The 27,655-nt window shown below is 53.5% G+C and overlaps 14 protein-coding genes across 14 annotated transcripts; 7 read left to right on the forward strand and 7 right to left on the reverse strand.

Moving 5' to 3' along the window:
- Positions 1–115: 115 nt before the first annotated feature.
- On the reverse strand, positions 116–1,962 carry P174DRAFT_515876 (MFS transporter). The gene is made up of 3 exons (XM_024832239.1): positions 1,894–1,962; positions 1,013–1,873; positions 116–974 (listed from the first exon to the last, which is right to left on the reverse strand). The coding sequence occupies exons 1-3, from the start codon at positions 1,946–1,948 to the stop codon at positions 268–270; spliced, it is 1,623 nt and encodes a 540-aa protein (XP_024678497.1). The 5' UTR covers positions 1,949–1,962; the 3' UTR covers positions 116–267.
- Positions 1,963–2,058: 96 nt separating this feature from the next.
- On the forward strand, positions 2,059–3,819 carry P174DRAFT_515877 (putative glycosyl hydrolase family 88; the record flags this gene model as incomplete). Its single annotated transcript, XM_024832240.1, has 5 exons — positions 2,059–2,168; positions 2,254–2,449; positions 2,483–2,661; positions 2,734–2,829; positions 2,883–3,819. 5 exons carry the CDS (start codon positions 2,059–2,061, stop codon positions 3,817–3,819), a joined length of 1,518 nt encoding a protein of 505 aa, XP_024678498.1.
- Positions 3,820–3,918: 99 nt separating this feature from the next.
- P174DRAFT_498839 (SMP-30/gluconolactonase/LRE family protein) lies at positions 3,919–5,261 on the reverse strand. Its single transcript, XM_024830914.1, has one exon. It carries the CDS (start codon positions 5,253–5,255, stop codon positions 3,927–3,929), a length of 1,329 nt encoding a protein of 442 aa, XP_024678499.1. The 5' UTR covers positions 5,256–5,261; the 3' UTR covers positions 3,919–3,926.
- Positions 5,262–6,207: 946 nt separating this feature from the next.
- On the reverse strand, positions 6,208–7,569 carry P174DRAFT_435254 (class II DAHP synthetase family protein; the record flags this gene model as incomplete). Its single annotated transcript, XM_024825920.1, has 1 exon — positions 6,208–7,569. The coding sequence occupies one exon, from the start codon at positions 7,567–7,569 to the stop codon at positions 6,208–6,210; it is 1,362 nt and encodes a 453-aa protein (XP_024678500.1).
- Positions 7,570–8,414: 845 nt separating this feature from the next.
- Positions 8,415–10,428, forward strand: P174DRAFT_464297 (AMP-binding enzyme domain protein; the record flags this gene model as incomplete). The annotated part of the gene is made up of 5 exons (XM_024830372.1): positions 8,415–8,426; positions 8,462–8,523; positions 8,544–8,907; positions 8,966–9,506; positions 9,584–10,428. The coding sequence occupies 5 exons, from the start codon at positions 8,415–8,417 to the stop codon at positions 10,426–10,428; spliced, it is 1,824 nt and encodes a 607-aa protein (XP_024678501.1).
- A 1,304-nt stretch (positions 10,429–11,732) lies between these two features.
- On the forward strand, positions 11,733–12,777 carry P174DRAFT_377950 (class I SAM-dependent methyltransferase; the record flags this gene model as incomplete). The annotated part of the gene is made up of 3 exons (XM_024822791.1): positions 11,733–11,958; positions 12,041–12,592; positions 12,650–12,777. The coding sequence occupies 3 exons, from the start codon at positions 11,733–11,735 to the stop codon at positions 12,775–12,777; spliced, it is 906 nt and encodes a 301-aa protein (XP_024678502.1).
- A 732-nt stretch (positions 12,778–13,509) lies between these two features.
- P174DRAFT_445755 (Zn(II)2Cys6 transcription factor domain-containing protein) lies at positions 13,510–15,552 on the forward strand. The gene is made up of 3 exons (XM_024828407.1): positions 13,510–13,601; positions 13,666–14,558; positions 14,620–15,552. The coding sequence occupies exons 1-3, from the start codon at positions 13,535–13,537 to the stop codon at positions 15,334–15,336; spliced, it is 1,677 nt and encodes a 558-aa protein (XP_024678503.1). The 5' UTR covers positions 13,510–13,534; the 3' UTR covers positions 15,337–15,552.
- An 88-nt stretch (positions 15,553–15,640) lies between these two features.
- On the reverse strand, positions 15,641–16,952 carry P174DRAFT_515880 (isopenicillin N synthase family dioxygenase; the record flags this gene model as incomplete). The annotated part of the gene is made up of 2 exons (XM_024832241.1): positions 16,065–16,952; positions 15,641–15,984 (listed from the first exon to the last, which is right to left on the reverse strand). Exons 1-2 carry the CDS (start codon positions 16,786–16,788, stop codon positions 15,641–15,643), a joined length of 1,068 nt encoding a protein of 355 aa, XP_024678504.1. The 5' UTR covers positions 16,789–16,952.
- Positions 16,953–17,190: 238 nt separating this feature from the next.
- On the forward strand, positions 17,191–18,961 carry P174DRAFT_445757 (uncharacterized protein). The gene has a single exon (XM_024828408.1). The coding sequence runs from the start codon at positions 17,308–17,310 to the stop codon at positions 18,907–18,909; it is 1,602 nt and encodes a 533-aa protein (XP_024678505.1). The 5' UTR covers positions 17,191–17,307; the 3' UTR covers positions 18,910–18,961.
- Positions 18,962–20,419: 1,458 nt separating this feature from the next.
- P174DRAFT_378572 (uncharacterized protein) lies at positions 20,420–20,587 on the forward strand (the record flags this gene model as incomplete). The annotated part of the gene is made up of 1 exon (XM_024822845.1): positions 20,420–20,587. A coding segment is annotated over one exon (168 nt), but the record flags the coding sequence as incomplete, so codon positions are not given.
- A 398-nt stretch (positions 20,588–20,985) lies between these two features.
- On the reverse strand, positions 20,986–21,414 carry P174DRAFT_435260 (uncharacterized protein; the record flags this gene model as incomplete). Its single annotated transcript, XM_024825921.1, has 1 exon — positions 20,986–21,414. The coding sequence occupies one exon, from the start codon at positions 21,412–21,414 to the stop codon at positions 20,986–20,988; it is 429 nt and encodes a 142-aa protein (XP_024678507.1).
- Positions 21,415–21,605: 191 nt separating this feature from the next.
- P174DRAFT_435261 (putative cellulase) lies at positions 21,606–22,763 on the reverse strand (the record flags this gene model as incomplete). Its single annotated transcript, XM_024825922.1, has 1 exon — positions 21,606–22,763. One exon carries the CDS (start codon positions 22,761–22,763, stop codon positions 21,606–21,608), a length of 1,158 nt encoding a protein of 385 aa, XP_024678508.1.
- A 298-nt stretch (positions 22,764–23,061) lies between these two features.
- Positions 23,062–24,995, forward strand: P174DRAFT_464303 (sugar porter family MFS transporter; the record flags this gene model as incomplete). The annotated part of the gene is made up of 5 exons (XM_024830373.1): positions 23,062–23,109; positions 23,327–23,354; positions 23,444–24,245; positions 24,295–24,625; positions 24,690–24,995. 5 exons carry the CDS (start codon positions 23,062–23,064, stop codon positions 24,993–24,995), a joined length of 1,515 nt encoding a protein of 504 aa, XP_024678509.1.
- Positions 24,996–25,334: 339 nt separating this feature from the next.
- On the reverse strand, positions 25,335–26,993 carry P174DRAFT_425076 (bacterial alpha-L-rhamnosidase domain protein; the record flags this gene model as incomplete). Its single annotated transcript, XM_024825253.1, has 1 exon — positions 25,335–26,993. One exon carries the CDS (start codon positions 26,991–26,993, stop codon positions 25,335–25,337), a length of 1,659 nt encoding a protein of 552 aa, XP_024678510.1.
- Positions 26,994–27,655: the final 662 nt, after the last annotated feature.

Below are 27,655 nucleotides of genomic sequence, written 5' to 3' on the forward strand. Positions count from 1 at the left end.
TTTATAAGTCAAAGGTCTATTTCGTATCGGAAAGAAAGCCACTGCCATGCCATCTATCCTTTGCTGCTGCCTTTAATCTATCATCTGATGAGCCCAAATGAAGTAATATTAATGCATGTAGTAGTTGATTCTTCACAAGCTGGAAAGTGGGATATATGACTAGACGTACAATCGTGAAGTTGACCAAACCGAGAATCTTCTCACTCATCCTCTATTCATCCCATCTGCAGTACGCGAACTTTGGACCACAACTGACTTCCCTTCCCTTCAAGCACTCCGGTCCTCATACGCAGCAGCTGCCTTCTTGGCCTTCTTGCGGAAGTGATCCTTGAGCAAGAAGGCAAGACTCAATATCAGGCCGAAACCGGCCAACCCGACCTCGAAGTAGAATGCACCATGATACCCCTTCTTCTTATCATCATAGGTGTGACCCCCATTGTTAATCTCCCGCTCCACCGTCCCAGCAAAGCCCAGCCCCAGTGAAATACTATAGTTCACAATGGTCATGACCACACTGGCGCCAATGCCCTGGTACTTGGGCGGCACAGCGTCAGAGAAGATAATCGTCGCAGCGGGGAAGGACGAGTCCATGCCAACACAGATGATGAGCACACTCCAGAAGAAATTGCCCCAGTAGATCTGGTGCGTTGGCATGGTGGCGATGAGAATCGACCCAATCAGGTACGCGACCATGCCGATAACCATGACCCACGCTGCCGAGACACGACCGAGAAGCTTCCCCACGGCAAGCGCCGAGCCGAGTCCTGAGGGGATCACCGGGCTGTACCACGCAGCAAGGAGCAGCGGGCTGACTTTGTTCAGCTCCATGACAAAGACAGCAGCATAGTACACCCAGATTCCAAAGGTCGCCCAGCCACACGCGGTGCAGCCCAGCACAAAGGCAATGTCGGAGTTAAAGGCCGCAAGAGGCAGGATGGGATCTTCTGACCAGTGTAGTTCCACCCAAAAGAAGGCTGCCGCAAATAGGAACCCCAGGATGAGGCACACATACACATATGGTTCTTGCCATCCAACCCCGCGGCTTGATTCCATGCGAAATTGATTAAGACCAGAGAGGCCACGCCTGTGAAGCAGCCTGGAAGGTCCAGGTGTGCGATCTTCTGGCCCACCGTCAGAGTCTTAGATGTAGTGCTCATTGGTTGAGGTGGGATGGACCAGACCGCAAACACAGCCAGACAGGTGAGTGCGATGGCTGCGCTCCAGTACGCCCACGGCCACCAGGCCAGCGCAAAAAGGCCACCAGTTGCAAAGCCAGAGATGGCGCCAAAGGGTGCGCTGCCGCCAAAGAAGGCAAATGCCATGTTCTTGCGCGGCCCAGGGGCGTATGACTGGCCAAGAATGGCAATTGCGTTGGGCAGTGTCACAGCTGGTCCCATTCCCTGGAAGACACGGGCGAAGATGAAGAGAACCTGTGTGGAATAGACAGCCAGACCACAGACAAGAGTCCACAGCGCATACCAGCCCATACCAATAATGAACATCTTCTTATGTCCAAAGTCATCACCCAGCCGGCCGGCAATCAGGACAAAGGTGCCAATGGTCAAGCTGTAGCCAGCCACTAACCATGACAGTTCATTACTATTAGTGATTCCGTACCAGTCCCCAATGATACGAACTATATCCATTGTTTGGCCCAGGCCGAGCTGGTTCGTGTACATGGCCGAGCAGATAGTCAGGATGAAGGGAATCTGGCGTCGAAGGGGGAGGGTATCCGCGATGTAGACATGTTCGTCCTTGGTGCCCTTCTCATCATCCAGGGTGGAAAACTTCTCGTTCTCAGGAATGGTACCTGTTGTCAGTGGGGAATGGTTATTTCCTTCGTTCCAAATCCAGCCAGAAGGATCATAGAATACTCACCTGTCGGGAGACCACCCTGAGAGGAGACCGATTGGGTCTCGCTGCGACTGTGGTTCGACTCAGCAGCCATAACGCTTGTCTGTTTGGCAATGGACTATGATCCAAAGAACACAATGGTAAGACGAAGGAGGAGGAGGAATGCATTTCCTTTTAAAGAAACATCGGTGGCATGCAACCATCATGTCCAAGACCGGACTTGGGAGCCACGGCGATCCGCCGGAGCCAACCACCGAACTCCGGGGCCCACGACTACCAACTCCGGGACAGCTTTTAGGGCCGGCCTGCCCGGAGTCAAGCGACTGTAGGTCAGCCATAAACCAACGGCCGCCCGTCACCCACGCTGATTCTCGATTTCATGGTCAACTTCTACTCAAGCGGCCTTATGAAGATTCTCTATCCACTGTCATGTTTGCTCTCGCTGGTCCTGGCCGACAGGCCTGGTCAGGCCGTCCGACATCCGAAGCACTCCACTTGGATGCTGGAGAGTGTCATCGCGCGAGGCGAAGGAATCAATCCGGCCGACGGTCTGTTGGGGGTCATTCAGAAGGTGCAGCACTGTCGTGGCATGGTCGTGAGTACTGGTTACTAACACTTACACGCACAGGGATTATTCCAGGAAGCGCTCAGAGCAGCCATCGCCCAGTCCAGCGACGCAGCAGAGATCGCCAGGTGGTCGGATTATCACCGTCGCAGCGTGGAGGCCAACATAGAGGACCTCCTCAATGCGACGGCATCCTCACGCGACCTGTCGCTTGACCGATTGTGTGTCGGTCGTTCAATTATGTTCGTGCCAGAGCTATCTCTCCAATCATTTGACATGAGCCAGGACTGACGTTAGAGTACCCGACCATCCAGGGAGATGAATCTCGATGAGCCACTCCATCGCAACGTACTCAAGGCCCTCCGGAAATCCCTGGAACTGCAATATCGAAACGAGAACGCCGGATTCTGGTACTTCGTCGATCCGCCGCCCCCTACCCACCGTACGGCAATCTCTCGTACAGCGACGGCATGTACGGCTTCGCTCCCTTCGCCGCCTTGTACGGCATGACCTACGGCGACCCACGTCTAAACGTCGACTCCGCCCTGCTTCAGCTGGATCTTCTTTACAAGCAGAGCATCGAGCCATCCACGGGGTTGATCAAGCACGGCTACGATGCATCGCGAGAAGCTCCCTGGGCGCACCCGATCACTGGCGCCAGTCCCATTGTGTGGGGCCGGAGTCTCGCATGGTACCTGATCGGCACGGTGGACACCCTGGAGATCATCGCATCCAAGTATGAAGACAACGCGAATGCAATGCGCAAGGACAAGACCGTCCAGCGCATCCTTGAAATCTTTCAGCGTCTCGCCCGAGCGACGGTGGAAACCATCGAGGACTCCGCCGGAAAGACGGGTCGCTATGCCGTCTGGCAGGTGATGGATCGGCCGGGAGAGCCTGGGAATTTCGTCGAAGCCAGTGCCAGTGCCATGATTGCGTATGTGCTGGCGAAGGGGGTCCGTCTAGGCCATTTGCCCGGGTCGGGACGTTCGCCAACTTTGGAGGCGGTTGGAAAACACCGTGCATCTTCGTATCTTCGGGTCCAGGGCCCGATGCCGGGTTTCCGTGATCCAGTGCGATCTCAGGACGTACTGGCTGTTGCACGCGCTCTCTACCAAGATGTGGTTGAGCAATTTGTCGTTCGCAGGCAAGAGGACGACACCCTGGATTTCCTGGGGACGAGCATCATCGCCAGCTTGCATGAAGAGAAGCCGTATTACGAGGTCCGTTTTGTCCCCTTTTCGAGGTCCTATGTCTTCTGGCTAATGACAATCTCTGCAGTATTATACTCACCGAGCAGTCACAACGAACAGCTTGATTGGGACCAGTGCGTTTGCCCTAGCCTCCCTAGAGATGGAGCGAGCGGGCATCTGAGAGGGGTGGATAATTCGGTCTATTGATAAAACAATACATTTACTTTGTCAGCTCTAGGTCATGAATACTTTTCTTCTATATAGCTGCTCATCCATTTGACATTTCCGACACTTGCTAGCAGAGTAGTACGCTATCAAACGGCTTTTTGCCCCTGGAGATCCCATCTCACCCGTCCAACGCCTCCCTGTCCCACCATCCACACCTCACGATAGTCGTCCACATCTGACCAGACAAAGTTATTCACCGTGAAATTGACCTGCACGCGCGCGATCATATCCCCATACTCGTCCATCACGCTCAATCCATTCCCGCTCGCCGTCACCACCCATCCATTCCGGGCCACCTTGAGTCCATCGGGCACCGTGCCGATTGCGTCGTAGTGGATGGGACGCTTGTTGGCAATGGCGTGTCCATGATCGATGAGATCGAACTTGTAGATGGTTCGTTTGCCGGTGGTGTTGAACAGCAGACCGGCCACGCCGGGGCTGGGCAGATCGAGGGAAATCGGCGCCGATTGACCCGCGGCCTCGGTGTCGCTGATGTAGACGTGTCTCCGGTCGGGGCTCATGGCGATGCCGTTCGGCGAGCGCATCTCGTCATTGACGACGACCGTGGACCCCGTGGCAGGATTGAAGCGATAGGTGGCTGACTTGAGCTGTGGCGGGGTGTCGGCTACCTCGAGCCACCAGGAGTAATAGGGGACGGTAAACCAGACGAAGCCCGTGACGGGGTCGACGATGACATCGTCACAGTCCGTGAAGGTCAGCCCATAATAGTTGTTCAGCAATGTGGATGACTTATTCGTCCATGGATCAAGGGTGACGATGCCGGGGCGCTGCTTGTGCTTGTGGCTGCTGCCGGCCACGGAGTAGTAGATCAGGCCGTCGTAGTAGAACCCGCCGTTGGGCACGTAGATAGGTGGATCCGCCCGGAATTTGGACAGGGTGGGCGGGTCGACATTCAAATCGATGACGAACTGCTCCAGCATGGGCGATAGCTCCGAGAAGAAGATCTTGTGGAGGCCCGGCACGTACGTCGGCGCCTCATGCAGCGCCCACGGATTGACGGAGAAGACAAAGTCCACGCGGGGGTTCTCGCCAAGGAGTTTCCGTCCACGCTCCTCGTCGAAGACCACAAAGTCCGCTCGTTCCACATGCTCCCAGGAGGTCGACTTGGGTTGGCCTCGGCCGCCGTTGAACTCGATGTCCGCCAGGTTTGTGGCGTAGGTGCCGTTTGGAGAATCCCGCCAGAAGGGATAAGGAAGGTTGGCCCCATGTTTGTCGACGCAGACCACGCCCGGTGCTATGCACTGGCGAACAAGAGCGTCATTGGTTGCGATGCCTGGGGAATGACGAAAGCTGTCAATGAGAGGATGCTGTTGTGTGGACTCGTCACGCCGCTGCAGGACAACCACGCCCAGCACGAGAGCGGCATTGAGGGTGAATGCGACAAGGTGCTTCATCTTCACAGGCAGTGTAGATTTGCTGGACGATATACTGCCTCATCTTCACGGCCAGGGATTTTAAGTTATAGACGTAGCTTGTAGTACCTACTAGTACTTCTTTTGATCCCGGAGATGGTGGTCGTATAGGTCGTTTCTCCGGCGCTAGAGCAGGATGATCGTCGGGACATCCGTCCCTTGGTGGGTCAATGAGGGTCGCAGAGTCTTATGGAAAGGATCACTATGGGAGTAGGCTATTCGCCTAGAGAGCAATCCAAAAAGGCTTGAAGTTTGCCGGTTTAGGCATAGCAAGGCGTCCGTATAGTTCCACGTCTGCGTTCCTGGTATCCCCTTGCCCAGATAGCAATCCAGAAACACTCTCGACCTCGCTTCATCCCTCACTATGGATGTGTTGCCGATAGCTATTATGTCGATTATACAGTGCCAGTGACCGATGCAGCGCGGGTGGTTATCAGATGCTCACTACCGTCCAGTGCGACGAACAATAAAGGTATTGACCAGATCACTAGAGGGGACACAGTGACCGAACAGTTCAGTCATTGTCCTCTACAGAAAGGATCCTCACATATTGCTCTTCTCTTGAATATGTTAACTACCTGCCCATACGGCTCATGCTGAGCGTCAGTCACAGTATGTACGACTTATGTGTTAGAAGCAATATGACGGTGGCATCTGACACCTAAGTTCATTCTTCCAGCATCTATGGAAAGTGCAGCCAGTCAAGCAAAATAATGTACCAGACTGTATGTGAATAATAAACTATTTCATGCGCTGAGACCAAGGGAGCAATCATGCATGGTTATAATGGAAGCTTGGGCTATATTCAAACTCTGTTCGTGGATCATAGATTGCTGTAACACCATGTATCCCTCTTGCCTCCAATAAATCAACAGTCACAAGCCGAGTGTCAAAAAAGCAACTACCAAACTGTAGAACGTCGCAACCGGTACCATCACAGACCATGAGCTTTTGATGTAGAACAGCGGACATGTTCCAGGAAAGACCGAACCACTGCTAAGGCTTGGATGTACGACAGTCGCGGATCACACAGGCTGCGGTAGTTCGTCGTCAAATCCCGCTCGCAATAAGTGTCCCAGGCGTCCACGCACTCTGTGACGAATTCGCCCGTCTGTTCAAGGTGCAGGCCCCCCATGAACGACCCATTGGCTCGATGAACCTCGAATGTGCGGATGACCTCCCGGATAATGGTCTCGACACAGCGGGTCTTGATCCCCGAGGGTGTGACTTTGGTATTGCCGTGACAGGGGTCGCACATCCAGACAGGCGTGTGGCCTGCTTTCCGCACGGCGTGGATGAGCGGAGGCAGCACCGTCTCGACCTGATCAGCGCCCAACCGCGTGATAATTGTCACGCGACCGTCTTGGGTATCGTGCCGGTCTTGGGGCTGTAGTATGATATCCAACAGGTCCACCAGTTCCTGTGGGCGCATGGTTGGCCCCACCTTGATCCCGATCGGGTTGCGAATCCCCCGGACATATTCGATGTGCGGACCATTGCGCTGGCGGGTGCGCTCGCCGATCCAGACGAACGTGGCAGACGTGTTATAGCGGCCGTGGGTGACAGCGCTCTCGTACGGCAAGTGTAGGGCTTCATGCGATGTGAAGATTGCCCCTTGTCCCGGCTCACCCAGGATGCTCGTGCGGAAGAGGTCCCTTCCCGGCGAAGCGATGGCATCGACTGACGGGGGCGTCAGCAGTGGCGGGCAGGCTTTCATCAGATCCAATGTCGCCCGGGAGTGGAAATATGCCTGCAGCAATCGGTTGGGATCGGGTGTGCGGTCGTCGGGATGGAACCCGTTGACGTTTTCGCCCCGGAAGCTGTAGACCTGGGACCCATCGGCCAAGGTTTCGAAGGGACAGGATCGCGGTTTGGCATACTGGCCGGCGATTCTTCCCACTGTGATCACGGGCAGGCCCAGAGAGTCACTGATCAGCCGCGACTGTTCGTGAAGCAGCTGCACCTTCTGCTGCACGATCAGGGGCCGCACGTCCTGGAAGCTCTCTGCACAGTCTCCACCCTGGATGATGAAGGCTTCTCCGCGAGCCGCTGCCGCAAAGCGTTTGCGGGCCAGTTCAATCTTGACCGGGCTGACCAGGGGCGGTAAGGAAGCGACGGTGCGCAGGACTTCCTCGAGTGCCAAGAGTTCTTTGTATTCAATCTCCTGCGCAATCGCCGGACGCTTTCGCCAACTCTGGGGCGTCCAAGCATCCGATGAGCCCAATTCCACGCCGTTTTGGCTAGGCGGAGGCACCTTTCCCAGCTGGAGGTCTGGGCTCAACATGCTCAGTATCATTTTTTCAAAGAAGGGGCAATACTAAAGACGTTGTGCCGATGTACTGTGGTTGATAATATATTATCAAGAACTTGATCACCGGTGCGTTGGATCGACGGGCCTATCCAGCTTCCAGCTCGATCCTGATACACCAGGAGCCCACAGAAGTGGGATTAAGAGCCATGAAATTCTAGGATACTACGTCCAGCTTCCCCGGCGCCTTCTCACAAGTCTCCGTATCTCGAATGGTAACACGCCCGCCCTACCTTCGTCCCCGGTGCCCGAATGCGATTGAACCATAGCCACCCGCCCTCCTTCCCTCACCTTTGCCAATGGCTGCCCTCCATCAAAGCCCTAGTCTCCCACGGCGCCGTCCGATTCAATCCCAATCCTCTTTCTTCACGGAGTTCGCAGTCGTTCCGTCGGTTTTCCGTGCATTACGAAACGCCCTGCCGTGCTCATCTGTTTCACTTGCTGGGGATCGAATCCTTCAGGCACAACTAGCTCTGTCAACACATGGGGTTTTGAGGGATGAAGAATACTTAGTGGCTTGATCGGCAGGGAGATTCGTTCAGACACAGCGCCATCTCCGACGCTTGCTCCCTTTGCCAGGTCTTCATAGTTCTGGACCGGACCTTGGCCTTCTAAACACCACGCCGGAGCCAGCGCCGTTTGATGGAACAAATGACGGCGAATTGGAGAGTGAGCCCCACCAAAAGAGAAAGAGAATGCCGGAGTTACGTCTACTGCAGGCCTCATCAAGGTAGTACTTGCCACGCAGGGCGTGGCATGAAGAAGGTAGCTATCGGGACCGTCACCAACTCCGGTGTCTGTGGGTCCATCAGGACTCTGCTTCGCCTCTTCACATGGCAGCCCTTGTGATGATAGGCATTGTGGACTTGCGGATATCCAGAGTGGAGATACGACCCTCGACCCGTATTTAATCGCTTTCCGTTCATCACATTGTTACCTAGAGTCAACAATTTAGAAGACAGGAGCCACACCGAGGATACGGGGTCGCATCAACGATACCAACAGACTTCAACAGCTGTTACGAATCTCACTGTTGTCCAGGTATCCCACCTGCGAATTCATTCTACTGGCTTGGCGGCGTTAACCATGATCTTTGAATCCAAACTTCCTCTACCCTCCGTGCCCAAGACCGATGTGTTCAACTACATCTTTCACCAGGGCAGACGACCATATCCATGGAGTCGAGTGCTCTACCGCGTCGACCAGACCGGTGAAACCCTGACGCTGGCAGAGCTCGAGGAGAAAAGCCGACGCTTAGCTGATGCTCTTCGCTCGGAGTATGATATCATGCCCAAGGATGTCGTCGGAATTTTCGCCAAGGACAGGGTATGCTGGGGGTAATCTCTGCTTAGTCCCGCTCTTGCGGCTAACAGCTTGGGAGCAGATCCAATATCCAATCGCCTATTTTGGCGCTTTGGCTGCCGGAGCTACGGTGGCCCTCATCCCTGTGCAGCAAGAGATGTCCGAAACGGACATTGCGACTCGACTAGTGCAGTCGCAAGTGAAGCTGCTTATCACCGACAGCGACCTATTGCTCCTGGCCGAGGTGTCGACGGACTTGGCAGGCGCTGTTCGCCTAATCACGCTCGACGACAGCCCGAACCAATTGTGGGCATCTCTGGAGCGTCTTCTTGCACGCGGCCGCCCTGACGCTGACCTCTTCCGGCTAGAATCGGAGGCCAGCGCCGAGGAGTATGATGCTTTTCTGAACCGCACGAGCGGATCCACGGGGAACGTCAAGTCCGTACTAACCAGCCATGCCCATTTCATTGCTACGATGGAAGGTACCATCGGCACGATTCCGGACAATACTGACCCGGAACATGATGTCTGGCTCTCGCCCCTGTCACTGGGATTTTTCATCAACGCCAAGCTCAACATGGGCCTCAACATCCTGCTGGGGATCCCTGTGGTCCTCATGAACTGTCCCCTCGATGAGACGACCGTCGACGTGATCGGCCGGCAAAAGGTCAGCTTCCTCTTCATCACACCCCGATTGCAGCCCGCCTGGCGCGGACTGACTTCCAAGCGTCCGGCGTCGACGTCAGTAGTGTCAAGTGGCTCCTCACGGCTGGCGCCCCCATGCACGAAAACCTGCGGCAGACGGTTTCCAACCGATTCGGGGGCGTTCACTTGGACCTCGAATGGGGCACCTCCGAGACCATGCTCATTGCAATCCAGCGCGACGCCGACTCCCGCCGCAGTGGGTACAGTGGCACACTCGTGAACGGAATGCAGGCCAAAGTCATCAGCACGATCACCGGCCAGGAACTGGGTGTGGGCGAGGCTGGCGAGATCCTGGTGCGCAATCAGCTGTGTCGATTCAAGGGCTACAAGGACAACGAGGTGGCCAATCGCGACTTCGACTCCGAAGGCTGGTTCCACACGGGGGACTATGGGCACCTCGACGAGAATTGCAACGTCTTCATCATGGATCGGATCAAGGAGCTCCTGAAGGTCGGGGGCGGTTACGGGACGCACATCTCCGCTGCGGAGCTGGAGACCGTGGTGTTTGAGCATCCCGCTGTGGCAAGTGTCGTGGTCGTGGGCATTCGCAATGACTTCACCCAGCTGGATGAGCCTACCGCGTTCGTGATCCTCAAGCCCGAGTATCATCAGAATCCCCAGCTCACCCACCATTTGGAGCGGGACATTCTACACTTCGCCAACCAAAAGCTCACCGGGCTTCGGAAGCTGACGGGCGGTGTCCGTTGCCTCTCTCACTTTCCCATGACAGGCTTCAAGATCAATCGGAGGCAACTGAAGCAGATGGGCCATGCGGCAGGGCAGGATGTGGCCAATGGCCTGTTTCCTTCCTCTGTCCCAAATTACGTGCAATCGGTTTGATCCTACGGGAATTGTGGGATACGACTCATGGACAATGTACCAGCAACCCCCTTGTTCTGTCCTGCATGATGATCACTCTTTTCAACTCCCTTTTGGTTGAAAGCAATGGATGAACAATAAATGTATACATTGTATAGGAATATCCATCACATTCTCTGATCTATCGCTGTCATCAGCATTCCTCTCCTGCGTTGCCCACAGGTTAACCAGGGACGGATTCTGTAGATAGAATAGCAGTAACTGGCTCAAAATGCACATCGTCACCCATCCTGATGTATACAGTTCTGCGTAGTAACTTCAGCATGAGGACCGGTCGACCTTAGAGGGAGGCATAACTGCCTTACTTGGATAAAAATAAAAATAAAATAAAACAAAAACATCCCGTACTATGGCATCTAACGTCGGAATGAGGGTTCTTCGCTTACGATTGATCTACCACTGTGAGGGCGCCTATACTGCGATCAATCACAGGACCGTGCGCCGCTTCGACATAACGCCAATGGGCCCCAAAATGACGTGAAAAAGTGAAGATTCTATTCCTAGGCCTGTTAGTCTATCAACGATTCCAGACCAGTGTCAACGCCGTAGTTTACCACCCCCACCAGGGTGCCACGACCGCCATGGGGCGCGCCAAAGCCACTAGCTGCATACGAAGGATCCTGATGCATGTTTTTTTTCGCTTCGACGCCCTCGGAAGACCGTCTCATGTGGTTTACGGAGAATTGACTAGATGTTCGCTAGTGCTGACATCGGAGGATCAGTGCTAGGTGCGTTGACCACAGTTTACGTTATCGGGTGTAGCGTTTCACGACCTCATTTCTCCGAGGCGAGGACAGTTACGTCCGGAGTTGTTTGGATTGTTGGTGGCGGCGTTTCAGATAACGACATCGTCACCCGGCAATCCCCCTGATGATGGAAATGCATGGCGTATTGCAGATCATGCCGATCAGCCATTCTGCTGCTTTCTGTCTCCCCGTAGCCCTTCTTCATGTCCCTCTCAACGGATCCACCATATCCTCCCCCCACTCCTCTCCCCGAAGAAAAGAAAGGACAGAGAAAGACCGCAGGTCGGAGTGGACCTCGGCAGGCAGAGGCTTCACAGATTCCGTACCTGTTGCGGAGCAAGATGGACCGGCCACCATGACTCCAGGTCCTACGAGGTCACGAAAAAAGCAGCGAGCAACATTTATAACAAAGATTCAGGCACCATGCCGAGCACAGACAGACAGACAGACAGGTTTGACCAGGGATAATCAAAACACACTCAATAGTATCGCTGTACCGCAGTACCACATTGACCAGAAATGGAGGGTCCTATTAAACCGACCGCGGCTCACCGTCCGCTCCCTGAAACCCAGACCAAAGACGAGTTCAGTGGGACCGAAGGAGTCTACCTTCTCCCTCATCACCAGGAGGAGATCAAGCGCCTGCAGCGCCAACACTTCTTCATCAAAGCCGCCACTGAGGACAAGCTGACCTCTGTCGAGCTACCTAAAGGGGCCAGAGTGCTCGACTCTGGCTGCGCAGACGGTGAGTGTAACCCGCAACCCCTGCATATCGTAAAAGCAATCGACCATCATTGGTGCCCACCCCCGGAAGAAACTAAAGGTAGCATCGGCAGGCACATGGCTAGCGGATTTGGCTGGCACTCACAGGCCCGACCTGGATCTCTACGGCGTGGACTTGGGCAAGGCGCTGTTCCGGTCGGACCCTCGACTGAAACTGCGAGAGCATGATGTGCGCCAGCCCTTCCCCGAATCCTGGGGCTGGAAGGACAGTTTCGACCTGGTACACCAGCGGCTGTTGGTCTGGGGGATTCGAGAGGACGAGTGGCCGCGGGTCCTCGCTAATTTGGCCAACGTCGTCAAACCTGGTGGGGTCCTGCAGCTAGTGGAGGCGGAATGGGTCCTAAGCTCGTATTCTGACGAGCAGGTGCAGCAGAAGAAGCTTGCCAAGGTGCAGGAGTGGTCGACCAGTTCGTCCGGGATGGACGTGCACATCTGGAAGAAGTTCCCGGATCTCCTGCTTCCCCTCGGCTTTGTGGATATGAAGGTGGAAACGTTCGATCTGGGCTACGGTGCAACGTCGAAGAGACCCGAGGACCGCATGTGGACCGCCGAGCTCCTCCCCCAGTCCTTCCGCCATCTGGCTCGTAAGATCCCTGGTATGTACCACGCCTGAGGGCATAGCCATCCTACTGACTGAGACATCGCAACTCTAGCCGAGGGCATTCCCGGCGTGGCCCGCACCCCCGACGAGTATCTCGCATGGCTGGACGAGCTGGTTGCGGAGATGAAACAGATTGGCTATACGCCCAAAGTCCGATGGCTTACGGCACGCAAGATCTAAGGTTAAGTTTTTCTCACCGGGCCGAACCGTTTTCCAAGTGGAGCGTTAAAATCTTGAGGAGACGTTGGATAGACGCGTCTTTCTGGCTCAGTGGGTTCTGATGCGCGTTTGATCAGGGTGAATCCAAGTTGTTTTATTTTATTGTCATCACCACAATCAAATCATTCTGGTCATTTCCATCAAGGTCGATAAGGCCACCTGTGTGATAAAATAGATTGATTGCGCACCGCGTCGTCAGCACTAAGGTCGGGTGAAGAATGCAGACAGGGCTTTTAATTGGGAGATAACCTCGCCTCGCACGTAATAGTTTTCGGGCTCGCCGTAATCGGCCGTGATTGGTTGCGACGGACTGGTATCTGCTCAGACGAATATCAGCCACAGGAGATAGACAAGTAGGCGAGGTTACATTGGTCGTCCTTCATGTAAATAAGATGCCAGCACGAGCACGCCATACAAAGCGACTAGGCCCCGCGCCTTACCACACATGGGATGGCGCTGGTAATGCGCCTCAAACCTCATGTTTTCATCCTAATCCTGGTTTCATCCAGTCCTTCTTCTACCCATGCCTTCCCCCTTGCCTGCCTTCCAGCCCCAGGCTGCAGACATAGAAGGATCGAGAAGACAATCATGTCGATCTCTATGGCTCGCTCCCTGTCACGAATCTGTGAATGGATAGCACATTGCACTTAAACCTGGCATTCCCCACGCTTGCTTGTCATTTCCTATCTGGTATCCCCTTCGATGCCGCACTTCGACCATGCCAGGATCCGAGCCGCCCAACGAGGCTCACGTGTGCGACTCCTGTTTCAAGAGCTACCAACGACGTTTGTCTTGTCTCCATCTTTTTGCATGCATCTGGTGCTGATATCTAGGGGTGATGGATTCCAGGTGACCTCCTCTTGCGCCATCGACGACGGTGTCTGCGATCGGACAAACCCACAATGCGCCGCAAGGCGTGTAATGCATGCGTGCAGGCCAAGACCAAATGCTGCTACACACAACCGACCTGCTCGCGCTGTGCCAAACGGGGCATCGTCTGCGAATACATGTCCATGGCCAAGACAGCAGCTACCATTGCCTCGGCCTATTCCGCCTCTTCTGCCTCTGCCTCTTCCTCTTCCCTCTCGGCCAAAGACCCTTCCCAACCCGATGAGACCAGCATGAGCACGACCGACCTCCCGTTGCTGTGGAGCCGTCGGAGCCCTCTGGGCGATCCCGGCGCTGATAACTTAGACTCATGGAGCTCCCAGAACTTCCTCTGGGCCCTGGATACAATCAATCTCCCGTCACTGCCCTCCTCATCGACCAGCATGGTCAACGAAGTTACTCTGGGCCCAACGCCGGCGATCCCGACCAGACATCCGAGCTTCACCTTTCCGCTGACCTCGCCTTCATCACAACAGTCGTACAATCCGCTGGTCGAGGAGACCCTCGCGCCGCCGGGTTCAGGGATCCCCGATCTGTCCTCGCTGACCGGGCTCGGCTCACAGGGTGCCAAAAATGACTCGCCTCAGGCACCGTTGTCCAGTCCAGACGTGCTGGGAGTGCGCCCAGCCAACTATGCGCGTCTGCTCCTACAGTACCCGAAACTCCTGCTACAGGATGATTTCTACTGTCCATTTCTGCACCGCACCCTGTTCAATGAGGATATGCCAGATATGACGATTCTTCCGCTCACATCCATGGCCATATGCTGCGGAAGTGCTTTGGGCAACAGAGATGGTGTGGGCTATATCAAGCGAGCCATGGATGCGCAACGGCAAAGCTTGATTGAGTCATATGTAAGCACCTTGGTGATGCTTGAGAGATTACCTCCAGCGGGCTGACAAAGAGACTGGCCAGCCTACCTACCACTGTCTGGAGCAGTGGGACGCTCTGCATGCGATGCTCCTCTATGAGATCCTTGAGATGGGCATGGCGCCCATCAACGAATCTGAGAGCTGGAAACGAAAGCGACGCACAAGGGGGCTGAAGTCACCCTTCCTCTCCAAAATGACGCAGTGTTTCTCGCGGTCCTACCTTGAGTGTCACGACGCGGCACTCCTGCCCGACACCGACACCAATAGCTCCTGGGTCAAATGGGCCGTCACTGAAACTGCCCGCCGCACCATGTTCCTTGCCAACATTGTCAACTTCTTCAGTAACCGCGATCTGGAGTCCGGGCGCCAATTGCCCTACTATGAGCCCCTCAACGACGAACTCATCATGAAGATGCCCCTGCCCTGCAATCAAGCGCTGTGGAGCGCCCGCACCGAAGACGAGTGGCGCAAGGCCATGCAGATGGCCAAGCAGGCGTCCCCTACGGGCTCCCCGGGCACCTCCGACGCTTTTTCTACCTTTGGCGCTGCTGCCGCTAGTGCTGCTGGTCCCGCCGCGGGTCCGCACATCGCCGTGGGCGAGCAGCTCCCAAATCACCATCACCCACTCTCGCTCAAGTCGCTTTTCTCCAAGTTCGCCAAGGACTATCTGCGGGCGAATTTCACGACGAATGCGGGGTTTGGCGACTCCAATGAGCTTCGGTCGTTCATCATTCTCTGTGCGCTGGAGCAATTTTCGTGAATATGTTGGATTGACCGACGGGATCTGCGTCTTTGGCACTGGTGGGCATACAGACGGGATCAAATTTTGAGATGTACTGGGTCTGTAATGTAACGCTGACGATTTATGACGATTTACGCAATTGCTTGTATGAATGCTCATGAGTGTATTCGTGGATAAACTTTAGTTCCTGCTTAGTTACCCATGGGCAGTTCAGCAATAAGAATGAAATGCGACTTTGCAATTTGTATCATACATTCCATCAACTGATCGAATAGCGAATCCCGACACGTCTCTTAGTATAGCTCGGCCGGCTGCACAGGACTCAAGCCGACGCACTCGCAACAGCCGGCTGCGTCACGGCAGCTCGGCTCTCGGCGTTCTTCACGTTGTCCGTCAGGCTATGGCCCGCGACATGCAACTGCTTCACGCGCGCCTTGACATGTTCGCCCGCCACCACGGGCTCGAAGCGGGCCGGGTTCGTTGCCGACACCAGCGCATCAAGTGGCTTCACCAGCAGATCCAGGTTGAAGTGCCCGAAGAAGGCAATCGAGTAGCGATCCGGGACCTGGTCCGCGGACGAGCCGCTCCTCGTGGCCGGTGGCTCCACGACCCGGTGCATGGTGGATGGTAGAACACCGTTGAAGAATCGGGAGAGAAGATCGCCGACTGTGGGCCCGGGAATTCAATCAGTATCTCATGTTTCCTCTGTTTGCAAGAATTTGCAAATGGGGAAATGGACAGCTCACCGTTCAGCACCGCACACCCGTCCTTACGAGGAACATACTCGTATTGGCCATTGTTGCGCAGCACCTGTAGGCCCTCGCCCGAGTCATTAAACAACAGCGTCATACATCCATAGTCCGTGTGGGCCGCCGCGCGGACCCTCGTCCGGAACGATTCCGGCTCGGTGGCTGGATAATGCAAACAGGCAATGAAATGATTCTTCTCGCTGATGAACGGGTGCAGCGTCTCGGCGGCCAGACCGACTTCCTCCGCGAGAGCGCTCAGAAGCTCGAGGATGACCCCGTGGCACGAGTCGAAGAACCGGACCAGATCCGTCCGCATGGCCTTCGAGTCGGCGTCGGACAGCCACTGATTGGGCTTCTCAGTGTCGTCATCGCGATACATGCCAAAGAACTCCTTCAGATCCGAAGTCTGGGGATTGTGGGCCAGTTTCTGCGGGTTGGAGTACCCCTGGCTTGGTCCACGGCCCTTGTCGAGCTTGCCGAGAATTTGCATCTTCTCCTCCAGCGGCTTGGCGAAGAAGTGCCGGGAATGGGCGAAGAGTTCGTCCACAGTGACCTGGTTCACCCCAGGGTGCTTCAGGTATGCGAAGCCGGTGTCGCGAAGGGCCGTGAAGAGTCGACGGCGCTCATCGATGGAGACGGCAGTGCGGTGGCCCGCTGCATCCTTTTCGCTGAGGGCTGCAAAGTCGATGACGGGCAGGTCGACGGTATCGTGGTTAACCATGGTGGGAGATTTGATTGCTGTACAGTAGATCGACTTAGGCTAGCTTCTTCGTTTCTTCACAGTGGAACTCTGATGATTTCGACCGAGTTCATGACGAATAGAGGCCAGATATAGCTTCTATCACCGGTACCACGAAGTCCACTCCACCACGTCAGAGAGCCCTTAACACCCGCGTCCTTCAGTCCGGTCCATGCTTCATGCGCTCAAAAACGTGCATTGCATTGTATGGCTCGAAACGAGTAACACGAGTTACTTGGACAGCGGAATCTGTTTCTCTAGACATGAGTTGCGGCCGCCGGAGTTCGTGGTCGTCAAACGACCACCAACTCCGGGCGGGCGTGAGGACCACATCCACTCTTCTCCGGACCCTGTGAGCAAAGGCGACGGAGGCACATAACACAAGAAGGAGCAATTGGATACCCAAATTGTCGGCTTCCGCAACATGGCGGCAACGTTTTACCTGGTTCTGGCTTTGTCCGTTCCTCCAGTCGCTGGTATAACTATGCAGGGCAGGGCACGATGCGTCCGAGCCTCGGTGTCCTTCGAATCCTCCTCCTTCAGCTGGTCTTTGACAACAACATGATCAGAGCTGCCGCCATGAAAGCTACTGCAGACACCGTATTTCGCCTATCCGGTCTCGGTGCCGGAGGTGCAGCCCCTATCCTGGTCGGCCAGAGTATCCCCGTCCGGCCTGACGCCGGCGCGCATGACAAGGGCACCCCTCGCGAGGCCTGGGGCCTCAAGTCCGGTCTCTACACGCCCCGTCAACTAGTCCAAGGGTTTGCGCCACTGCTGGACACGGTTGTGTTCCGGCTAGGTCCAGATCCACCAAACGCCAGACCAGCGCGGGCGCAACTGCTTGACAACCTAGCCGCTAATCTTGACATCAACACTCGAGAAGCCACTCTGCGCTTCCCCGACACTGATCTTGATGCCTCCCGCCAAGAAATCGCCGAGCAGGCCAGACGTATTGGACAGACGCTCGTCCAATACGCGCGCAACCACACAGGTGGCCCATTCAATCCCGACCTCTACCTTCGCAGCCCCTGTGAGGGCCATCTGCTCATCCCGCCCAATGTCGACCTAATGTTCGGCCGTCGCAGTCAGTCGCATCTGATGCAGCTGTTCAACGAGTATATGCATCAGATGGTCCTCCTGCGTGACGCTCTGCTGCCGTTCAAGAACTACGAGGATGTGATCATCCCTGTTGATGGCCGAGCCGCTAGAGGCGTTCGACATCTTGAGCCATCCCGGTCGGAGTTTCTCACCCACCTTCTGACCAAGGAGGTCACCCAATCAGCAATCATTAAACATGCCCAGGCTCTCCTTGCTCCAGGCCTTCTGTCTCATTCCAGCCTGACTTCGCCCAAGGCCAGCCCCGGCTACGGTTTCCAATATGCCCATGGCCTGGTCCTTCCCGCTTTTCTGGCCGGTGGGCCAACTCCGTTCCATCTTCTCCAGTATATCCCCGCCAAGCTGGTCGACGACGCACCAAAAGGTGTCATCTTCGACTACCGAATCCAGGACTACTATCTGGCGCCTCGCGTCGAGATCCCCGCCGGCACCGAGAAGCCTTCGGTGCTTCAGTCCGAGAAATACCCGGTGGCCAATGGCTGGGGCACACCAGCACTCGGCGTACAAAGCACCAGCATCGGAGTCGTTCCACCGACACCCGACTCGACCTCGTCATCCCAAGCGGTCCGGCAGCTCGAATTGCAACTCCAGCTCGACAACGGCAAGTGCGTCTCGGTTGACCTGGGACAGGTTGCGCGTGGCCATCGCTACGCCTATCAGGCGGCCAGTGCCAGTAAATCCGCGACATCATCCAACGGTATGCACACGGCGACGTCCCCCGTGGTCCACGACGCCGCATCCGTCCTCCTGGAGACGGAGCACGAAAAAGGCAGCCTCGTTACAGCTCAAAATGGCGGTCTCCATGTGATTCCCGTGCAAGACCCGGTCGTTGCTCTGGCGCTTCTGGGGAAGATCTACCCGGAGAACGTGGTCCTTCTGCCGGAGTCGGAAGGCTTAGCGCAGACCGAGAAAGCTGGGAAGGGACTGGAGCCCAAGTTTGTCCTTTGGGGCGGCGTGGAGCATGGTGGTATACGGGGAAAGTTTTAGTTGCATTGCTTCGTGTCACTGTTTATTGTTGATCTCGTTTAGTACAGTTGCCGTCTTTGATTCAGATATGTATTCAAGAATGAAAACTGAATCCAGTCTAAAAATCAAACACCCAAGCCCCGTTCGGGTCACGAGAAACTATTCGGCGGACTCCCTCGACTTAACGTAAGTAGATCATCATCATTATTGTCATTATTTTCTCCTGAATCCCTTAACAGTCCTTACACGCACCGATGAAATGTATAGGCATACCATCATCATGTCTATCCTACTCAGACTCCGGAAGATAGGTGCATCATGTAAGCTTGCCCGGCTAAAGAGAGCTTAGTGATAGAACGTCTAAGGCCTGGATTATAAGTATCTTAATACTCTCGGAGGTACGCTGCCTGCACTAACAGTAAGTACAGTAAACCATGTATTCGATGGCACAGTCAGCAGGGCCCCAGAAACAGCCCTTATTAAACCGTGACCTGATAGCGCCGGCGTCAAGGAATACTCTTGTATGTCAACCACATCATCTAGAAGTAATTAAAAATAAAGCGCGCACATTGCTCCAAGGAGTACTACGCCCTTGAACTGTACAGTACTCATAGTAGTACTATGAAGCAAACGATGCCTCAGTTATTAACAGCCCCTGTCTCAAGCAAGCTGCAGACAGGCAGCCCTCAGCTGTCATCCATGGCTTGTTTGCAACCAATGAGAACTGTCTGGGTTCGATTTCGGACTACCGATTGCTCTTGTCAGGACCAGTTTCTGCAGATGGTAACTTGGTAAGCAACAATGGGAAGCCTGATCTCACTAAAGGATGAGCCGTGAGGAGGGGCGCTTTTAGTTGAAGGCCCCAACACGTAAGCACCAGCCTCATTGGAGCTTGTAAATGCTTGACGACGGTACAAGCATCTACACTTATAGAGTAGGGATCGCCTAGCGCAGAGACCATGCAGAGACCATGCAGGGCGCCTGAGTTTAGTGCCTTGAGGCTGTGGTGACTGCTGGGTGGTACCTGAACCAGGATCACAGTTACCAATTGACATGCTAATGAATGCTGGTTTTCAATGATGAGAGATTAGAAAGGGGATGGTTGTACGGAGTATACTGATTGCTTGGGCCCAGACATCGACCGGCCCCAGATAGGTAGTATGTCACAGCCATTTCGAACCAGTCTAAAATCCTCTTAGTAAAGCTAACAATGTCTCCTAGAACATTATTATTCTGATTGCGGGTAAAAGCTCCTTTCTTTAAGATATGGATTATTCTCCGTATCTGACACAGAAAATGGAAGTACATCCAATTTCTGGGCCATCTGCCCATATAGTGTTGGACCAACAAGCATGGGAAGTCCTCTCCACCATGCGTTTAGATATATTAAAGGTCTCAAGAAGGTTACACTACATAAAGAATATGAGCCTAGTATGCCAAGTGGACCCTCTAAGCACCTGTGTGATGGCTTGAATTTAACAACAAGGTCACAGTCAAGCTTGGCGAAATAGAAAATTAAGTAGTGCACTGTGTTTCAGTTAGATCTAATAATACACTGATGTTTTTACTAAACAGACTAAATACAAACATTAGCAATCAAGATAAGTTCAGATTCCATAATGTGAACCATACCTTGACCCAGTCAAGCCTCGCGGAGCCTTGTTCTTCCATCAGAGAATTTGATACTGGATTCAACTAATTCAATCCTAAGGATAAGAACAACCTTGTCATAACTCTTACTGTCAAATCTCTACATCCGCAATGGTTCTTTTGCAAATAGAGCTAACCATCATCTCACTGTCATGCTGGTATGGTCTTTGCGCTCAACCCAGGTGACAGATTGGATGCTTTTCTTCAAAATGCGCGGAGGAGCACCAGTGACCTAATTTCCAGCCCAGTGTCTAGTCTAGTTCCAGGGCGCGTTGCAGGACCCTCAAGCCCATTCCTTGCTGCTTCTAGTTCTCTCACTGGTTCTACTGCTGCTTCTACTGCTGCTTCTACTGCTGCTTCTACTACTGCCTCGGCTTCTTCTGCTGCGTCTGTTTCTTCTTCGGTTCCCCACCCTCGTTCTGAGGATATCTTTGCCTCGAGTTCTACTCACCTTCCTTTAATTGTGAGCCCAGTGAGGGTGATAACTGTAACTGAAACAGTCAGTTGCACTGGAACAGCCGACCCATCATCTATTAGGCGTTCGATCTCAACGTCTGATTCCACTTCAGGAGGGAATTGGTCAATAGCGGCTCCCCTTGGTGCAAGCTTATTCACTGTCTTTGCTATGATGGTGTTATTGTAGATCACTACCAACTCATAGCCATTATGGGGCTGCTGATAGACATGTGCATTGTCACACACATAAATCAACTTCATCCTTTTATATAACGCAGGAACAGCAGAGACAGTGATTTCGATGGAATGAGAGTAGCAAATCGCCTTGAGTGCCAGTACAATTTTTATGCCTATTGTCAAACGTCGTACACTTTGTTCTTCCAATCCAATCAACTGCTCGTCAACGGTGGGTTTGACCATAGAGCCAAGTATTGATTCGGTTCAAGCATCATCTGTACTATATCTATGGAATTGCTAGCAGGAGATATAGCTGCTACTGTGGCTGTTTATGGCTCGCGCTACGGAGTAACTGAAAATGTATTATCTCAGCGTCATATATCTACTCCCACTGCCACTGCCCATGCCTAGGACAGATCCAAATGGAGCTCAACTTAAGCGCACATATCGGCTGCGTCGGCCGGATGGATCATATCTTGATTAATCCAGGTCATGTAGTCCCAGTAATCCGCCTGCGTTCCCTGACCGTTGACAGTAGCGTTTCCCGAGAATTTAGCAGTCCAGTAAGTACTGCCTTGGGCATGCTTCGCAAAGGCGTATAGTCCTGTATTCAAGGCCCTCTCCCGTCCGGTGAAAGTATTGTTGTATTCGGCCTGGATCGACCATTCCCCAACGAAAACAGGGAATTTGCCATCCCCAGCTCCACCAGCGGCATCGGCACAGATATAAGAAGTAATGTTCTGGCCCGTTGCACCGCGACCAGCAAAGTAGTAATTATGCTGGTCAAACACCAAATTTGTGCTGCTTGGGAAGTTGGGCGACCAGTATGTCTCAGGTCGAAAGCTTCCCTGGAACATGACTGGGATCTTGGGATTCACCGCAGCCACTTTGTTCAAGACTGCTTTTATGTATCGCAGGACCCAAGCAGAGCCGTTTTCAGACAAGGCTGCAGGCGTGCCAAAGAACCTCATGTCTCGATTATCAACCGGCTCATTGATGGGTGCAATGGTGTAGGATTCTGGGTGACCCGAGCTCTGCACGTAAGCGAGAACGACATCGATTGCTGCAAGCGAATAATCGAGAGCGGTTTGATTGTTGAACCATCCATAGTGTCCGGATGCCTCGCCAAAAGGCATTCCATTCACTCCACCCGGTAGTGAGTGCACGTCGATGATCACATGCATGCCATGTCTGGTAATAGCGTATGTCGCAATGTTCCTCAGAAAAGAAACCTGGTTACCGGCGTATAGCTGCGAGCCGGGCACTTTGACCCACGCCGCATAGGTGGTGGGGATACGCAAGGTGTTCACGCCAGCACCAGCGAGCTTATCAATGGCTGCAGGTGTAATATAGCTTGCGTATCGTCTCTCCAGGATAGGGCCACATTGTGCACCCTGGTTTGCGCAGAGGCCCCATTCATCCTCGGCGCCTTTGGAGTACCTTGCCCACCAGGCCGTATCAATCGTAGACTCCTGGCAAAGCCAACCTCCAAGGTTGACTCCGTTTGCTTTGTAAATTCTCCAGTCGAGATATTGTGCGGAAACTGCCAGACACAGCTGGGTGAGGAAGAGTGCACCGGGGAGTTTAATCATCTTGCTTCAGAAAGTGATACTGGATAAAAGACAAAGGACTCGTTGAAATGGTTGGCACAGTAAAAGGGTGTGAAACATCTCCGTTTAAATAGGCCTCATGTCTATTCATCACACCGACAATGTACATAGCTCTTGCTTCTCTACCACGTCCATATAATGATTGTACTTTATCTGTATAGAACCCAGGCTTGGCACCAGCGTCCATATGCTCGCTTATCCCTCTTGCCAAGTTGCAGCACGAGTCCACATCCCGAGAAGGGCTCTGGCAATAGAACGGAATTGCTTCAAAACGTGAAACATGGACATCCTCGGGGCTCAATATCCCGAGCAAGAGATTCAATACTCCGTACGTATCCCTCACTCGCCTTGCCGTCAGGATTCTCGTCTGTGTGCATTTCCAAGACGCTAACTCCAACCTCCACATTCTACCCCGGATGTGGACCGCAAAGTGGCGCTTTTGCAATGCAGGGCCTACACTTCATGCTATTGTGAAGATATGGAGGCCAGCCCACGGTCAAATTAATACCGATGATTTGACCCTCTCCTGGTTACAGGCCTTAAAGGATCTTAGTTTTGGTTTTTACCACCTAGGTCCCTATAAATTCTCGTTATGCTCCCGGTATGAGTATTGGTGAGGTCAAAAATCAATCGTTTTGCGGCAATGGGTCGTCTCAAGACAGCAGGTGTGGCGGCATTTCTCGCCTTGGGTGGGTTTCTCTTTGGCTATGACAGCGGCATCATCTCGTCAACCATCGCACAGCCGCGTTTCATTCAGTACATGGGCACACCTTCCTCTGCGGAACGTGGCGGGATTGTTTCTTCCTTCACTGGAGGTGCCATCCTCGGAGCACTCTCCATCTCGTTCCTGGCCGATCGATTCGGTCGGAGGCTGACCGTTTTTATCGGGTCTGTTATTTCTGTCATTGGAAGCGTTCTGCAAGGTGGTGCAGTAAACACTGCCATGCTCATCGCGGGCAGACTCATTGCCGGCTTCTCCGTGGGCCTGCTGTCCGCTATTGTCCCTTTGTTTTCGTCAGAGATAGCTATCTCCAAGGACCGTGGCAAGCTCTCGGGTCTTCTGCAGTTCATGCTGTCGTGGGGGTTTTTCGTCGCGCAGTGGCTGGGATATGGATGCTTCCAGGTCGACAGTAACTTCCAATGGCGCTTCCCGCTTTCTTTCCAGACCGTCCCAGGCCTCATTATGGCAATAGGCATCTGGTTCCTGCCCGAGTCACCCCGCTGGCTGGTGGAAAAGGAACGGTTTGAAGAAGCCAAAGCGGTGCTGGACACACTGCATGGAAATGGTTCCAATGAAGATTTCCTTCAGGCAGAGTACCGCGAGATTGTCGACACTATAACGGCCGAGAAGCAGATAGCTGTCCGAAGCTGGAGAGAAATGTTCTCCCGGCCCTCCTGGCGTCGGAGATTGACGTTGGGCATGGGCATACAAGCCTTTGGCCAGCTATCCGGCATTAATGTTATGTGAGCGTTGAGTCACTTGTGCGTATTCGCAAGTGCTAACTTTGTCCAGCAATTACTATGGTCCCCAAATCTATGAGATTCTCGGCATTGACACAAGCACTTCCCTCCAAATCATCGGCATATCGGGCAGTCTATCCATTGTCTACTGTGTCATCGGGCTGTGGCTGCTTGATCGAATTGGTCGCATCAAACCCCTCGTCATCACGGCTGGGGGCATGGCAGCGGCCCTTCTAGTTAACTCGGTGCTCTCCAAATACTATGTCCTGATCGACAATCCCTCGCCTAATGAGAACGCTCTCCGAGCGATGGTCGCCATGAACTTTGTCTTCAGTCTCTTCTTCACCATGATCGGTGTCATCTCGTGGGTGTACCCCGCCGAGGTGAGTTGGAATAGCCCCGTCACCTCCAGAATCATGCAACAGGCTGACAACCCGCAAAAATAAGATTTTCCCCGCTGAGATACGCGCACGCGGTAACTCACTCTCGACTGTCACTAACTGGAGCTTGAACCTGGTCTTTGCGCAGTGCGCACCAATGGCGCTCGAAGACCTGGGATTCAAGTTCTTTTACTTCTTCTTTGCCTGGAACTTGATCGCCGCGGTGTGTTATCTGCTCTTCTATCCGGAGACTAAGGGCAAGACGCTGGAAGGGATTGATGAGCTGTTCGGTGACCAACCAGTTGTTAAAGACATGGAAGACGGCGTGGTAGTGACGGTTGAAACGGTGGAGGAATCAAGGCATAAGGCGTGATACTCTATTTGGAGAAACTGGGATCTTATCTAAACCCATTGGGGGTGTAACAGCAACGAGGGAATGTGGTAGTTCCTGAATTAAGCTTGCTGGCTAATGTAGGGATTACAGGCTAATGAAGACGGGTGCCTTTCAAAGGGAAGCATATCCCCCATGCCCAAGTATGTTAGACGTGGAAATATTGGCTTTCCGGCGGATTTGACCTGGATAATTACATTGCTGTATGGCTGGAGGCCCTCTATACAATACAGCAGCAGCATACACAGTGAGTTCAATAAAATACGAGTAGCAAAATCGCCCCAAGTGCCAGTAAATAATTTATGCTTATTGCCAAACGCTCTATACTGTTCTCCCAATCCACTTCTCATCCCACTGTTTCACTGTCACTTTCCCCAAATTCTTTGCTTCCACAAAATGCCGAAGTTTACCCCGCAGCAAGTAGGTAGGAGTACAACTCCAGGCATGACAGAAACTATTGTTCCTCACATCACCGTATGGACTACTCTTGGCATCATTCGCATGGAAACACTCCCAGAAAGTGTCCGCACCAGCCTGCACCATCTTCCCCCAGTATGAGGTCATAATGTCAATACACTCCTGGTAGCACCCGACAGTTGCTAGAGCGTCGCAGACATGATGCCACAGGTACGGTGTTAATGGCTTAACCACATCTGGATGAGCCAGTGTCTTGAGAAGAGCAGTGCGAGCCGTTTGCTGCGGAAATGCTTCGGAGAGGACTAACCAAGCAGCAGAAGCGTACGACACCTGTGAGCTGGGCCCTGAGATGAAGACCCCGTCGTCAGAAAGAAACTGCGATGCAGATGCAGTTAACATCTGCACCAGCTCTGTGAATGGTTCTGGCTTTTGCAGAAGCTGAGCTAGCTTGTTAGCCGCTTTCAAGCAGTACAGAAGGACACCGTGCTCTCCTGCTGTGCGGTCAAGTTGTTGATCCCAGTCAAGGAACTTCCAATCATCCGAGTGGCCTGGATTGAAGGTCTTTGTCTCCGGATCCACATGTCCCAGGGCTCGGTTCAGGCATCCTTGGACGGTTTGCCAGAGTTCATGGCCCGTCTGGACGTCGTTGGATGCACACATGTAGTCGTGGACGGTTGGCGCAAACAGCATATCGTAGTCAATTATGTAGTCTGTGGACGGCGAGAGCTGGGGCTGCTCGAAAACACATGCAGGCAGTGAGCCATCCACCCGGCTCACGGCGGCAAAAAGGTAGAGGCATCGCTTGACCAGCTTGTAGTCTCGGAATGTGGAATATGCTGCAAGGGCTTGCAGCCTCAGGTCTCCGATCCAGAGTCTCCGATCCCGGCGAGGCCCGTCTTCAAAGACCATCTGCATACAGTCTCGCAAGGTGGAGATACTGACGTGGTCGATGGTGTCAAGGATTGGGTCATTATACTTCAAAATTTCGACTGGTGTATCATGGCTGATAGAACTGACACACTTGCATAGGACGTCTAAAAAGCGAACTGTATACTTTGGAGAAACGTCGATCACCTGAACCCTGAGATACCTGAACGAATATCTTCTAGGAAGTGAGACGTCCGTTGGGCAGAAGTCAACGTTGATGGTCTCATCTGGGAGCCAGCTCGTACTCAACCAAGTGTCAACGTTCTTCATATCCATTGTAACATCAAACAATGATTCTCCAAAGGTGAGGTGTAGGCGGCAAGGTGCATCCATATTGGCACCTGTGAAGTCCAGGACGAAGGACAGATATCCAACCATGTGGATCCCAAAGTCCAGAACAAACTCATCGTTCTTCGTCCAGTTCAATGAAGGGAGCGACGATATAGAGTGATCGCTAGTCTTGGGCCGGACATGGAAGTATGCGTCGCTGTCGGGCTCAAACTCGACTATTCTTCGAGGCCGCCTAATCCACTCGTGCAGCGAGGGACGCAGGCTGTTGGCGATGTCCTCGAGTCTCCTGTTCCACCTGGTCTCCGTTGTGCTTTCAGTCATGTCCTTGGGTGGTTGCGCTGCCATTTTGCTTTTTTGGAGATCCGCTATAGGAAGAATTCCGTGTCTGATTTCTGGTGTCCATGCTCAGCTTCGGCTGCCTAGGCTTCTCAATATATCGGCAATGCCAAGGGATCTCGGGATATTCAAGTCCGAGCAGAGCGCAGTCACTCGATTTTAGCGGTTCGGTTATGCAACTCTACCAGCTGGTATGTGCCTCACTAGGCCATTGTCGATTAGTTACAGACTGGCAGCAGGTATTGACTAACATAATCTACCACATACAGTCCTCGTTAACCTCCCTGCATCCCTATCAACCAACATAGTCGCGCGACGCTATGCCTAGATTTGCTACCCTAGCTTCCGGACATCTCGGCTGAGGTTGTTCGGGTATGCGCCTCCACATCCCGACGCACCTCCGCATTCTGACTTGGGTGGCCCCAAACGAGGACCTCCGAATGAACGTGTATTGCTCATCTCTGCGCCATGACTTGCAGTGATTATAATCCTACCAATTGTCCTGCTGGATGCCGGCGGTGTATGAAAGTGAAGTGCTCTGAAGCTTGGACTATTGCTGTTGAACTGCCTGTGCCATGCGGTCTTCAGAACCAGGATTGGCATCCACTCTGTGGATCAGAGGAGCATAGCCCCGTTTTCTTTCAAGCTGGGAAGCTGAATGAGATTGGATT

Source organism: Aspergillus novofumigatus (genome assembly GCF_002847465.1).
Source record: "Aspergillus novofumigatus IBT 16806 chromosome Unknown P174scaffold_9, whole genome shotgun sequence".
NCBI classification, from domain to species: domain Eukaryota; kingdom Fungi; phylum Ascomycota; class Eurotiomycetes; order Eurotiales; family Aspergillaceae; genus Aspergillus; species Aspergillus novofumigatus.